Consider the following 14,985-nt stretch of genomic DNA (forward strand, 5'->3'; position numbering starts at 1 on the left):
AAAACTGTATGCAATACTCTTAATATGTAAATATATTTATGGATATTTTTTAAAAGGCCCACACATGATGTTATAATATATTTCTATTAAAATATGTTACTAATTCACGCCAGAGTGTTCCGTAATATCTGGTTTCACCTTTCTCTTTGCATGAAGCAGTTGTACATTTGTTATGTCGGAGTAATGAGTTTATCTACAAAAGCGATTGTTAGACAAATATTTAGTAGGATCATGCCGTGATGAAGTCACCACACATACATGTATCTCAATGCAGGTGAGACTAAAGCTCGTTAGAAACAGGTGCAATTTTCTTTAGTTCCTTCATTTACAGCATTCGTGAATATTTCAATCTTTTTCATTCGTACTTCTGACACTTTAAGGTACGTAATTCATGAAACCAAGGATATAATGTGTTGGCCCTAATGTCGTAGGTAAACGTTCCTGCCAAAGAAATTCTGCTGATGTAAATGCACACACACACAAACACACACACACACCAAACCTCTCTCTCTCTCTCTCTCTCTCTCTCTCTCTCTCTCTCTCTCACACACACACACACACACACACACACACACACACACACACACACAGAGTGTTATCTCTACAGTTGTTTAACCAGTAAATTTACAAAATACAGTATACCCATATAAAAAAGGTTTACCCTACTTAAACCTTTTAATGGCACAGATACCTCAAAACTTGGGAGATACCAACACTTTCAACATTGATATTCACCACACAAATACTAACATTATCAGGAATCATTTGTAATTCAGATAATAATAATGCCGGTTAATGTTTCCTATCTGTTTCAACAGGGAACGGCGAACACATGGCACCATCACTGATTGATAGTTATTCATAAACCCATACTTATGACATAGTCGGAATAGCAGAGATCTATTTATGATTATGGAAGGGTTTACTCATTCATATGGATAGACAAATATGATGACATTGAGCATCACTCATGCCTATAAAAAGAAAGCATGACATGTTACCATGGTCACCTGAAAGATCATTACACCTGCAGATGATAGTATGATGACAACAGAAAAACAGAAAGGTGAAGTCGACAACAGAAAAACAGAAAGGTGAAGTCTATCATTTTTTTAAATTACGTCTTGAACATTGATTATTTTAAGAATAACAAGTGACAAGATCTCTAATACAACGTATGTCTAATAAATGATATTTAGGATACATAAACCCGCTTTGGAGAACAAAGTCTAAGGCCATGATGATGAATTGAATCTAGTGTTTTTAAATTACTCCATAGATAATGGAGCCGTAATCAAGTTTAGAGCGGATGAGCGGTCTGTACAGCTGATCCCTTCCCCATTTGGAATTTGAAACTATTTTTAATAAATCAAGAGCCTTCGGGCATTTGGTCTTTAAATAGTTAATGTGCGGTAGAAGGGTCAAGTGATGGTAAAAAATCATACCAAGAAACTTGGCCTCCTTGACAACTTTGATCGGAGTTCCATCTAAAACTAAATAAGGGTCATTATGTGTCTTATATTTCCTACAAAAATGAATGCAGTTGGTTTTAGATTTGGAAAACCTAAACCCATTTTCAAGAGATCATTTAAGAATTTTATTTAAACATAATTGGAGTTACCTTTCTATAGTATGCATGTTTTTACCACGACAAGGTATATTAAAATCATCCACAAAAAGCGATCCATCAATTGAATCATTTAAAACTTTTGATGAACTATTGATCTTTATGCTACAGAATGTGACAGATAAAATACTGCCTTGTGGGACCATCTGATCCTGATGATAATGATCAGATAGGGTAGAACCCACGCGGACCTGAAATTGTCTGTCTGTTAAAAACTTGGATATGAATTGGGCAAACAGCCTCACAATCCAAAATCATGTAAATCTTTTAAAATACCATGTTTCCATGGAGTGTCATAAGCTTTTTCTAGATCGAAAAAATAGACACTGCATGTTGTTTTTTTATTATAGCATTTTTCACAAATGATTCAAGACGGACTAAAGGATCAATTGTACTTCTGTTTTTACGGAAACCACATTGAATATTTTTAATTAGGTTATTGGTTTCTAAGTACCAAACAAGTCGATTATTGATCATGCGTTCCATGGTTTTGAAAACACCGCTAGTCAATGAAATTGGACGATAATTTGAAAGATCAGTATGATCACGTCCTGGTTTAGGTAATAGAACAACTAAAGCATCTCGCCATGAGGATGGAAATTCACCTGATGTCCTGATATGAACAAAAATTAGTAGAAGGGTTTCTAAACATGAGTCTGGTAAATGTTTCAGGAGGTGATAATGTATATTATCTCATGTATTGAAAATATGTCGTCATAATCTTCCCAATTATCTGATTTGAAATTAATGATTTTCTTTTCTTGCTGTTTTTGGTATTTTTGGAATTGAGGTATATAGTTAGAGTAAGAAGAATGTTTTGCTAATGTTTCACCAAGTTTATATGCAATATCTGATTTATCAGTCAATAGTTCGTCCCCATTTTTAAGATGATGTATGCTAGATTTAGAACCTTTACCTTTTATTTTCTTTATCATGTTCCATACCTTTGGCATGGGCGTACGAGAATTTATCTTGGAAACATAATTTTACCAAGATTGGCGTTTGTTTTGTTTAAACGTACGCCTGGCTTCAGCATTTAATTTTTTTAATTTATTCAAATTATCTACATGGGGTGGCGACGGAAATAGTGCTCAGCCTTTTCCCGTGCCTTCCTAGCTTGTTTGCAATCATCGTTAAACCATGGTTTACGGATGTGTGGATTTGTAGAGGACTTTCATCAGCGATTTTGTTTAATTCATCAGAAAATAATTGTACAGGGTCAGTAGCGTCAAGAAAGAAATCAGGTTTTCAATTCATTGGCTGCAAGTATTTCGAACAAAGACCAGTTGGCCTTAGTAAAGTTCCATCTTGTTGAAGGAGGAACATCTGAAGGAAAGACAGGTTTTAAAACGGTTGGGAAATGATCACTTCCACAGAAGTCTTCGTGGACGGACCATTCAAAGTCATTTAATAAATCAGAATCTGTTACTGGCAAATCAAGAGCAGAGTACCTGTACCGGGATGCAGATATGTATTTGAACCATCATTGTGGATACACAAGTCGTTGTTTGAAATGAAATCTTCTCAAACCTTCCCCTTATTATTTGTCTGAACATTACCCCAAAGTGGATTGTGTCCATTTGAATCGCCCGTAATAATACAGGGCTTTGGGAGTTGATCATCGAGAGCTTGAAGTTCAGACTGACGGAGAGAAGAAGATGGTGGGATATAGAGTGAGCACAATGTAAACACAATGTGCAAAGTCACACGGACTGCAACAGCTTGAAGGGGGGTTACAAGATGGACGGGGCTATGGATAACACCTTGTTTTTGTTAAGATTGAAGAACCCCGAGTGGCCTCAGCACCAAGAAGTGAAAAGACATTGTAGGATGTATAACCTCTTATATCGAATTTGTCAGTGTCTTTATAGTATGTTTCTTGTAAACATATCGCTGATGGTTTGAAATCTTGAATTAAAAGTTGTAAATCATTATAATTATTCCTAAGTCCTCTACAGTTCCATTGTATAAGATTTGATGATTGAGTCATGGTGGCTCAATTGGTGATCTCTCACGTGAATGTGAGGAGGAAGAACTCATACTACTACTGTGAGACGATAGAGTAATCTCCATGTCAAGGGCAGTGAAGGAGTTGTGGGGAGATATCTCCGACGAAATTTGAGGATTGGGCATTTGACTTCTGTTCAAACTTTTCGTTTCTTTTCTTTTTTCTTTAATTTTCGGTCAGGATTTTGTGGAGACTGAGGTTGAGACTGAGGGAGAGACTGAGACTGAGGTGATGCTTCTGAAATAGTTGTTGAAGTACAGATGAAGTTTAGACTGATTGATCAGATCTGACACATGTCAAATCTGTCTGACACAGGACAGATGAAGTTTTAACAGGACGGACGAGTGCAGCAGAGTAATTCATATTTGAAGTTGTTTAGTGGCTGCAAATGAAATGGTTTTTTTCGCTATTTTTTTTCATGATTTTGGTTTCTGTTTGCCAAATAGGGCAGGATTTAGAAGAGGCCATGTGTAGGCCATCACAGTTGCAACATTTCAGATCTTCATGACAATGCTCTCATGGTTGGCACCACAGCGCTGACAAACCACAGGGCGAGTACAGGTTTTTGAACCATGTCCAAACTTTTGGCATCTATAGCACCGGAGTGGATTGGGGACATACACATCCACCCTGATGTTAACATAACCTGTTTTAATTGATTGTGGAATTGACGCACGGGCAAAGTAAATAGATAAGTATTTGTTGGAATAATGTCTGATTTGTCATCTTTGCTAGTAAAACGTTCAACAGATTGGACACCTTGATTCTTTAGTTCAGAGACAATTTCCTCCTCTGAGATATCCGCCACTCATGGACAATGCCACGAGAAGAGTTTAGTGTTCCGTGCTGAGAAACAACAACGTCAATATTGGCAAATTGATTGATTGATAAGAGATTGAACGATTGTGGTCTCCGAGCACATTCAACCAGAAGTGATCCAGTACGGAGTGGGGTGACATTTTTAGCTTCTCCACAATGTCCTTGTATTGCTTTGGAGATACAAAGGGATTTAACTTGATGGGTAGGTGATTTGAAGCTTCGATTACAAGGAATCGAGCCCAGGAATCAAGATTTGTTTCAGCCTCATTAGATGAACTTGAGTCTAAATGTCTTCTTTTCGAACCAGAGTGATTGTGAGCCATGATGAAAGAAAATTGTTCTGCACCCCTGCTCCCCACCCCTGCTCCCCACCCACCATGGAGTGTCGAAAAAACGATGTTGTAGTGCAGCGGATCTCCAAAGTGCAAACCCAAGGGATACAGGCATAGGGGTGGTATACTCCAGTAAATACGACATGAAGAGCTATATTTGTCTACCAAGTAAAATGCCAGACTGGATCGGCTCATGACAGAAAACTGGAGACATACAGAATTCAGAGGTTGACATTACCAGATTGGCCCATGAGCCACCGCCTTCTGGCATGGGACAGCATGAATAGTTTGCATGAACAGGGCATGGTGTGACCAGCCGATTGATAGAATCGGGCCCATTCTACCACCCGTCTAGGTGAAGAAAGGGTCGAAGTGGTGTGTTGGGCAAAAGAACACCGGTTCCTGGCTCCAGTGCCCTTAACCATCAGAATCCCGTCCTCCACAGACAGAGGCGCGCAACCCACGGCAAACGGGTTGCCCAATTCAGTCGCCTCATACATCCAGCAATGGGGTGCTGTGGACACATTCTACCCCGGGTCCACACGTGGGAAGAGTTATTCGCGCTACCCAGCACTCACCATGGGGAGGTTGCTCTTCACGAGTGCCTCAGGGACAGGCATGTTCAAGAGAGAATAAATCAATCTGGTTGTTTAATTGGTTCTTTAAAAACACAACAGGAGTTTTACACCGATGTATGCCTACTTCCAGTACATAATGTCACCACTGTGATTTGCTTCACACGTTTCATTGCAAGTACTCGAACCTGGTTCGCCGTTAGACGCCAACGCCTTTGAACCTGTAGACCTCCTTTGACCAAAACCCATCCACCCTACCTCAACCCCCTATTGATCCCTCGAGTAGCCAACACCCTCCTTCTCCCAGGGACTGCCTTTTTTACAGCAGTCGTGAAAACCCTCTCCAACCTGTTTCTTAATCTTATTTTTTCTTTACCCAGAAATGTTCCTCTGAAATCTATTAGCTGAATAAACTACTGATTATGACAGCAAACATCATCTTTTTCATTCAAGCCTCATTCTCAAAGTCAATGTCAATCTCTTCATCATCACACCATTCACAGCTCACGACAATCCGACCCAGTTCCCACTTAGTGTACCAATAATGTCCTTTTACCACAGTCCATAATGGCCAACTGAGGCCAGGACATAATCAGTTCGTAGCCACCAAGAAACATATGGTTAATCCTTCAGGTTTTCCCCCGACGATTTACCACCGCTCAAATGGCTATCGAGACACAGATAAAATAGAATTAGGTTAACATCATAATACCTGAAAAAATAACAGTTTTACCTTACCCGATTTTTCCATGTCCCTTCATCCTTTAATCTATCGATACGATCAAGGCAGATGTTTTAATACTGATAATATATTCACCTGAATTCACGAATACTTGTGACACCTTGTCAACATCTGTATCGAGACGACCTTTCTAAACAGCTACCAGATGACCAAAAAAACATAACCAAAACATTCCAACAAAAGTCTGAGCCATTTTATTGGTCCAAGTCACATAGATGGAGCCAAGAAGGTGATTTTCTGCTTGAAACAGGATCAGAGGTGCTGGTGGATATGTAGGATGATTTGCTTCAGGACTCCGCTCCAATCGATGATGGCGTGACAACGGACATGGTAAAGGACAAAATGGCTCTTGTCAAATACATCGTCGATGATCTCATGGTGACAAGACAGTAGTTGTGCAGACGGGTTGCGATATCACCAGCGGGTCTGTGCCGACTGTTATAGGCCATTTACATTTACATTTTGTGTGTCATGAGATATCGCAGACAGAAATTCAATCTCATTAAAATCATATCTTAGTTCTCGCTACCGCTAAACAAAGATCTGAGGACATACCATTACGGGTCATGTCAGACGCGAACTTTGACCAACAATCGCGAACTCTGACCGACCAATCGAATGACCGACAAGAAGTCGACATTAGCTAATCAGAAGGCAGCTTTCTCGTGCGTGCGACACTAATTTCAAAATGGCGACTACGCTTCCAAACATATTTTGACAAACTTTCGATTAAATATTTGAAACCTGAACAAGAGAACATTCTGGAATGGCTAATAGATAGTCTAGATTGTATGGATTCAGTCGTTAAACCTGTAACTATCGTTCGGAATACCCCGTGTTACAGTGTTCGAGGTTGCATGATTAGAAATCACATTCCGACTCTCACTTTCATGATCTGGTAAGCGACGCTCTGATTAGTCGGATGAAAGGTCGTTCTGACGTGTGCCCTAATGGGATGTCCTCAGATCTTTGTTTGGCGGTAGCGAGAACTAAGTTCTGATTTTAATGAGATTATCAGAAATTTGAACTATTCCACATGGGTCTGTTCCGTGGTCCTTGACATGCCAGGAGACACTTCATTCGACTTCCTCGTAGAATACATTAGTTTTTGATCAGTGGTCACAGCTACGCACTGAAATAAGTAAAGAGATTATCATTTATAATGATCGCAAATAGTTGTGAAGGTTGGTATCTTTCAGCCTTTGTCATATTGTTACAGATTGTTTCACTAGTGTTCCTTTGGACTTAAGCAATATTTCACTCCTACTTTGGCCTGATGTTCCCTCCTAAAATCTACCCTGTTCTCGTTGTTGCTGTCTAACCTTTCCAACCACAGGTAGTAAGCACTTTGTTAGATACATTTTGTTATTTCCATGATTTGCCCAAAAAATTTGACTTTGATAATTAAAGGCCAGGATGAACATATTCCATTGTTATTGGTGCTGTAACGTCTGACATACTGTTTACGTGGAGTTCAACCCGACGAACCTACTCCTGTTCCGCTGAAGTCAGTACAACGGAAACTGAACATTGACTTACATGATACACCCACGATGTATACGGACAACATGTAGAGGAAATGAGGCAGTGACCCGGGCGCGGCTGACGTCGTCGATTGCGGTTTCATAGTTGTAGACGTGGGTATAAGGGGTGTTGTGGGGTTGGGTATGAAACAAGCGTTGCTTGACGTCAGTGTGAAATACTGAAAAGAAAATAACTTGTTCAGTAAGTTTATTGAAATAGGAGCAACGCCAAAGGGGACGGACGTCGTTGATGCTTGCACCACGAGCATAGGTATGGTAATGACAGACCAAGCATCATCACGGGGCCGAATCAGGAATTCGAACCCACGTCAAGGAGAGGTGGCCAGTGGTTTAAGGCGTTGCAATTCGCGACGTGAGTTAGATAATTAGATAGTGTAAGTTAATTAGAGACAGAATAGTCTAAAAGTCGACTATGCGTGTCGTAAGAGGCGACTAACGGGATCAGGTAGTCAAGCTCGATGACTTGGTTGATGCATGTCATCGATCCAAATTGCGTGGATCGATGCTCATGAAGTCAATCAATGGATTATATGGTCTAGACTCGATTGTTTACAGACCGCCGTCATATAGCTGGAATATTGCTGAGTGCGGCGTTAAACAACAAACAAACAAACAAAATGTTGTTATCTGATATGGCCGGTTTGTTAGATCCACACTCAAAGAGGCAAAACGGAGTAAATATTTGACTTTAACTAAACTTGAAGGAATGATGATCAGCTTCTTACATAATTCGCGCTGCCCTGGGGATTCTCTCCTTGTGCCGTGAAGTTTCCCGGTTCATTCGGGTCACAAACAAGTGTTACCGTAGATGTTCTGAAAGAAATACACGCATGTAGTTAGTTCGGTTAACTTGCTCCAGACCCGTGAAGATCCGGGTTAGAATAGCTCTTCAGCAACCCAAGCTTGCCGTAAAAGGCGACTAACGGGATCCGGTGGTCAGGCTCGCTGGCTTGGTTGATGCATGTCATCGTATCCCAATGGCGTGAATCGATGCTCGTGATGTCAATCACTGGATTGTCTGGTCCAGACTCGGTTATTTCTAGACCGACGTCATATAGCTGGAATATTGCTGAGTGCGGCGTTAAACAACAAACCAACCAACCAGACCGCCGTCATAGAGCTGGAATATTACCGAGTGCGGCGATAAACAACAAGCAAACAAACAAAACTTGCTCCAACACAACGGACCTGTGTAAATGTAATTGGCTTATGATCATTTTTTAAATAAATATCATTTATTGGTTTTACAGATTGGATTGTTTATAACATATAAATTTACTTCCCCCAAGTATGCTCATGAAGTTTTCTTCATGGTGAATTTCAAAACAAGGAACAAATACTTCTGTGAAAATTCCTATTTGATATTTTCGTTGACATTTTTGAAAACGTATGTTATGATACTGATATATTCTTCGGCCGTAGTGTTCCCTGGCGACTCCTGGTTTGTTTATTTTACTTGTCATAAACACAGCCATTTTATGGAATTCTCGTAGAGCAATACTTCCGATTTCGATTATGTTTTTGGCCATGCGTTCTTTCCGTTACTGTCTTAATTACATGTTTTCACATTTTCCTTTATCCTAAATTAACTACATTTATTTGTTTCATTCTTTCGATTTTCATTATATTCTTTTGGTTTTCTTTTACATTATGTTTATTTCATTTCTTGCGAATATATTTATCTCGTTTTCATTTTTATTCTATTTGCACATTAACAATGTACAGGAGAATCGCCCATAAACACATCAAAACATTGTTCCTGTCAATCAGAAATTTTCACTAAACAGGGTCGGAACATTTTCACTGCAATTTTTTGTATTTAATCCTGATATTTTTCAATTTGGGAGAAATAAAAACATGCTTACAAAAGCATGGTCTTTTGAACTGAAAAACTTCCACAATATAATTATAGTTTTTATATATGTCGACCCGTGAAGATCCGGGATAGAATAGGTCTTCAGCAACCCATGCTTGCCCTAAAAGGCGACTAACGGGATCGGGTGGTCAGATTCGCTGAATATAGCTGGAATATTACTGAGTGCCGCGTTAAACTACAAACTAACAAACTTATAATATGTCAGGTAAAAAACATACCATAGTCAGAACACAAAGTGCGGTTACGTACAAGTCTACAAAATGCATCCATTCAACTGACTTGTTGATGAGGTGTGGTGAGGTAAATAGGTTTTATACAAGTATTTCATTTATATAACGTAGTGCATGCACATGTGTGTGTGCGTGTGGCTGCTTGCACTTGTCCGGATAAAAGCCGATTTTTTAGTGCTAGCTCAATGAGATACCATCTTCCCGAGGCAAGAGAGTTAACTGACTATAAAAGTCCAGTTTCCACCCTTGCCGAACAAGGCTGGAATTCCTGGGCTCGATTGTAGTGCCACCAGTGGCTGTTATGAGTTATGTCCCTTCTTTGTCTCTCCTACCAATCAGATTCCAGCTCTCGTATCACTTGCATTTGTTACAAACTAAATGGGTGGCGCCAAGACAAGACGATCTGATCGACAATCAAGATCTATATTGTTATAAAACAGGACTAACATCGCGAAGTGCATCAAATCATGTGAGCACCTTGATTAAAAACTTGAAAAGATTTGGAAATATATGTTGACAACAAATTGCACATACTTTGCAAATCCTGCAATCGACCGAACTCTGCATGACAGTTTACGAACCTGATTTCGATTTCGGTTAACGATTTTGATTGGACAATGCAAAGACATGTTAGTCCAGCCAGATTCTAACTCCATAATACCAGCCGAGTTCGGCAAGGGTGGAAACTGGACTTTAAATTGTCAGTTAACTCTCTTGCCTCGGGAAGATGCTGAGATACATGCTGCAGTTTAACATGAATACCCCACTCAGACACAGTATACTTGTCTTAGCCTCTTAATGCCGAGAGCCAGACAGGGTAACAACAAGTACCTTCTTTTAACGTCTTTTGGTATCACGCGGCTGGGGATCAAATCCCGGACCTTCCGCTCTCCGGGCGGATGCTCTACCACTAGACCACGGAGGCGGTCGACTTGTTGATAAAGTAATGTGGATGTGTATCATACATGTGTTTTCATTGTATTGGAACGTATCATGTACCTTCGATACGTTTTTGAATAAGTGAATAAGTATCATTTTTTACTCTATAGCAAAAAACAAACTTGTGGTGTGAACAAACCATAACTGAACCTGGGTTCGAGCCAATGCTTTAACCACTAGGCTACCCAAACGCCACGATATATTGATGAGTGGAACTATCATCTACCAGCCACTGGTGTGTCTGGTTGAGACTCGATTATTGGTTGGTTGGTTTGTTCTTTTAAGCCGCACTCAGCAATATTCCAGCAATATGACGGCGGTCTGTAAATAATCGAGTCTGGACCAGACAATCCAGTGATTGATATCATGAGCATCGACCCACGCAATTCGGATCGATAACATACATCAACCAAGTCATTACGGCAAGCATTGGTTGCTGAAGACATATTCTACCCCGGATCTTCACGGGTCGACTCACGGGTCGATTATTGACAGCTTCAAAGCAGAAATATAGCTGTGTGTGCCGTATAACAGCTCTCACTCACTCGCTCTACCCAAAGACGGAATGTGTGAAAGGTTTACCTCACAGTACTGCCAAGTGATGTATACACCACCTGCCATACGTTGGCGGAGTTCTTGAATACTGTCGAGTTCGCAGCTCCTAGGCTGAAGGACATCGTCGATTTGTCAGTCTGACACACCTACAAACAACAACCCCAGATGATGGGAAATGTTTCAGATCCAAACCAAATGGTAACCACGGAGCGAAATTGAATGTTTTAATGCATGTGAGGGACAGACAAGAACTTGCATAGCTTTGGGCTTTCCTCCGGCCCTTTGGGCTTTCCTCCGGCCAAATGCTACACCGCAGTGACTTTACAGTTGAAATACTGTTGAAGTTTGTTGATGTATGAAACATAACCAGTATATTTTTAAAGACGACTTGAATCCTAACATTCAGTAAGACATTTGCTACAATTGTGAGAGGAGAACACATTTCCGTACTGACAATTATATTTTACGCACGCTTCAGTGACTATTGCGGAGTGTGTGTTTTTTTTCGTTTTACGCCGCACTCAGCAATATTCAAGCTACATGACTGCGGTCTGTAAATTATGGAGTCTGGACCAGACAATCCAGTGATTGATATCATGACCATCGATCCATGCAATTGGGATCGATGACATGCTTCAACCAAGTCAGCCCGCCTGACCACCCGATCCCGTTAGTCGCCTTTTACGGCAAGAATGGGTTGCTGAGGACCTATTCTACCCCTGATTTTCCCGGGTCGCGGAGTGTGTGAGGTCGGTTTTACACCGTATTCAGCAATAGTTCAGAAATATTACGGCTTCAAATTTTGTATTCGCGTGGTTAACCGAACAAACGCTTCAACTACCACGCTGCCCAATGGCCCCCGATCATAGCGACATTAAAATCCATCCATTTGCTCATTCGTACAAATGTACCACGTTCCCAATCTTATGTACTCATATTCTATGTAATATATAATTTATGTCAGTCGTAAGCTTATGGGCAAAGTATGCTCATACGCTGGCACGCCGAAACGCTGAAATATGTTCTGCACACACAGTATATATACTTGTATGATCATTAACAAGTATATTTGAATCCCATCATTTCCGTCAGATACAATAATGACAGGGAAACATTATTTCATTGTATTAACCATTGACGAGTGAGTGAGTGAGTTGGGTTTAACGCCGCTTCTTACAACATTCAAGTTGTATCGCGGCATGTGGGAGGAAAGCCCGAAGTGATGCAGGTCTCAGACGTTTACCACTTAGGTGAAAACCACGAGCAAGGGTATGTTGCTGACAAACCAACCTAGAAACATAATTAAGGCGAACCGGGATTCGCACCCACAATCATTGGTTTCTGGCGTGCCCAAGGGACGCAAGTCTGCACAGTGAATCGCGACGACTTAGACGAATGGGCCACCCGTGCCCCCAATGTGGGAAGAAAGCCGAAGTGATGCAGGTCTCAGACGTTTACCACTTTGGTGAAAGCCACGAGCACTGGTTTAGAGCTGACATACCTACGAACATAATCGGGGTGAACCGGGTTTCGAGGCCTAAATCGTAGGTTTCTGGCGTGCCCAAGGGACGCAACTCGTCACAGCGAAAGAATAAGCGAAATATTCATAGTTTCCAATAGCCCAATACACAACCACCTCAGAAGTAAATTGTTGATGTATTGAACAATACACCGAGGAAAGTACATCCTCGATAATACAGAGTATTATTTTCCCATTTTTATGTCAAATACAATGGACCCTTTCACTACCATCGTGACGTCCACAGCTGTTCTCCCTAATGGGTAAGAAACGTACAAAATAAATTCTCATGTTTTTTTATTGAATGGCTATTTTAGCGTTTATTTCCTAACGGACTCAAATCGAGGCTATATCGGAGAAGAGTCGAGGGTATTTATCAGAGTATGACGGATATATAATACACTGAGAAAGTACAGGAATAATTAATTTTATACCCCGTTCTTGGTGATGTAAACGTATCACGGGAAGGAAAATAATTGAATTATAACACAAATCACAACAACAAATTAACATAAGTAGACATTACTAGAAAAAAATCATGGCGAAACAGGGATTGGTACCACTATCAGTGGTTTCTGGTACGCCCAAGGGACGCAACTCCCCACAGTGAAATGTAGCGCTTGAAGCGATTGGACCACGACCACCCGCGCCCTCATAAAGCACTACTTGACGAAGAATTATATAAATTTACCGCAACGAGTTCACACGGGCCAGACCCCTCTGAGAAGCCAACACAAGGGTTGTAGGAGTAAAACCAGGCACCAGCTGGACCTGGCGCGTCTCGGAACCTGTAGCGAAAGTCAATAACAGTGAGTGGGTGGGTGAGTGAGTAAGTGGGTCAGTGGTTGAGTGAGTGAATGTGTGGGTGGGATGTTGAGTAATTGAGTTCATTGTGGTTGGTTGGTTGGTTGTTTTACGCCGCACTCAGCAATATTTCAGTTATATGACGGCGGTCTGTAAATAATCGAGGCTGGACCAGACAATAAAGTGATTGATATCATGAGCATCGATCCACGCCATTGGGATCGATGACATGCATCAACCACGTCAGCGATCTTGACCACCGGATCCCGTTAGTCGCCTTTTACGGCAAACCTGGGTTGCTGAAGACCTATTCTACCCCGGATCTTCACGGGTCGAGATTATTGTGAGTGATTGGTGAGTGATAATGAGTGAGTGGTTGAGTGGTGAGTGGTCTGTTTTGGAAGGTGGATAAAGCACAATTCGCTGTTTAACGCCGCACTCAGCAATATTCCAGCTATATGACGGCGGTCTGTAAATAATCGTGTCCAGTTCAGTTCAGTTTCCACCGTTGCCGAAATAACCCCAGGTCCCCGTGGGGGGTGGGGGTTGTAATTTGGCTCAGGTCAGAGTTAACAGTGACCGCTAAACATTTGAACTGGCAATGTATGGAAAATTACATTTTGGTTTTTGTAATATAAATGATGCTTTGATGGATACCGAACCATAACTTACTTGGGTGTTCCGTCTCCGTAGGCGAGAGGTGAAAGGTCAAATTTTCCTTGAGAAGTCTGGCAAGAACAAGAACTGATCTTCACGCAAGTCTCAGACAAACACGGCGAGACGAGCACAATGCCTATGATGCATGCTACAGCCGCTTGTGGTATCATCCTGCGGTCCGACATCTGTGAGTGATGTGACCAGAAAATTATGAAACTATTATATAGCAACTGGCCATGTCATATGATGGTGTACTTATACATGTGCCGCATTTCTTCTAATAAATAATCATTCACTTTATGCGCCGTCCACGGCCTGACAGTCAGTCACGTAACGCAGTGAATAATGCGAACGTTAAACGACTTACGTTGTTCGGATTATATAAGGTGAGCAAGTACAAGACGTTCTACGGTATCTAAAGTCCAATCTTGATATTGCGAAAGACAACAATAGCTGGTCATCAGAATTAGCACACTGGGGCTATATGATACACATGAAGTGATTCTTTCGCAACACGCAACACGTGATGAACACATAGATTTCAAAATGTTGTTGGATACTTGCTTCATAAAGGCCTACGTGATCAGCAATAATTTATATATCGAAAAGTATTATCTATTGTGGCCGAGTGGGGTCATCGCTTTCTCGCTCTCTCGCTTTCTCGCTGACTCGCTCAGTCGCTTTCTCGCGGTATAGCAATATTCCCTCTTGGCCACTAGATGGGTTTCTTTACGATAAAAAGTATATACATAAAACCA

At 41.0% G+C, this 14,985-nt stretch overlaps 1 protein-coding gene across 1 annotated transcript; it reads right to left on the reverse strand.

Annotated features, from left to right (window-relative positions):
* Positions 1-7,027: 7,027 nt before the first annotated feature.
* On the reverse strand, positions 7,028-14,530 carry LOC124148682. Its single transcript, XM_046519913.2, has 6 exons — positions 14,243-14,530; positions 13,458-13,554; positions 11,275-11,393; positions 8,373-8,460; positions 7,643-7,805; positions 7,028-7,235 (listed from the first exon to the last, which is right to left on the reverse strand). The coding sequence occupies exons 1-6, from the start codon at positions 14,410-14,412 to the stop codon at positions 7,216-7,218; spliced, it is 657 nt and encodes a 218-aa protein (XP_046375869.2). The 5' UTR covers positions 14,413-14,530; the 3' UTR covers positions 7,028-7,215.
* Between the last annotated feature and the right edge of the window lie 455 nt (positions 14,531-14,985).

Source organism: Haliotis rufescens, unplaced genomic scaffold, assembly GCF_023055435.1.
Source record: "Haliotis rufescens isolate VD_foot unplaced genomic scaffold, xgHalRufe1.0.p SCAF_69, whole genome shotgun sequence".
Classification (NCBI taxonomy): Eukaryota; Metazoa; Mollusca; class Gastropoda; order Lepetellida; family Haliotidae; genus Haliotis; species Haliotis rufescens.

Bases quoted from the DNA above. Each gene is read 5' to 3' on its own strand.
- LOC124148682 (XM_046519913.2), bottom strand. From the start codon at position 14,412: ATGTCGGACCGCAGGATGATACCACAAGCGGCTGTAGCATGCATCATA. The intron at 13,555-14,242 runs GTAAGTTATGGT...CTTTCGCTACAG, and splicing joins TACGGAGACGGAACACCCAA to GTTCCGAGACGCGCCAGGTC. The intron at 7,806-8,372 runs GTAAGAAGCTGA...TTTTCTTTTCAG, and splicing joins CCCAGGGCAGCGCGAATTAT to TATTTCACACTGACGTCAAG.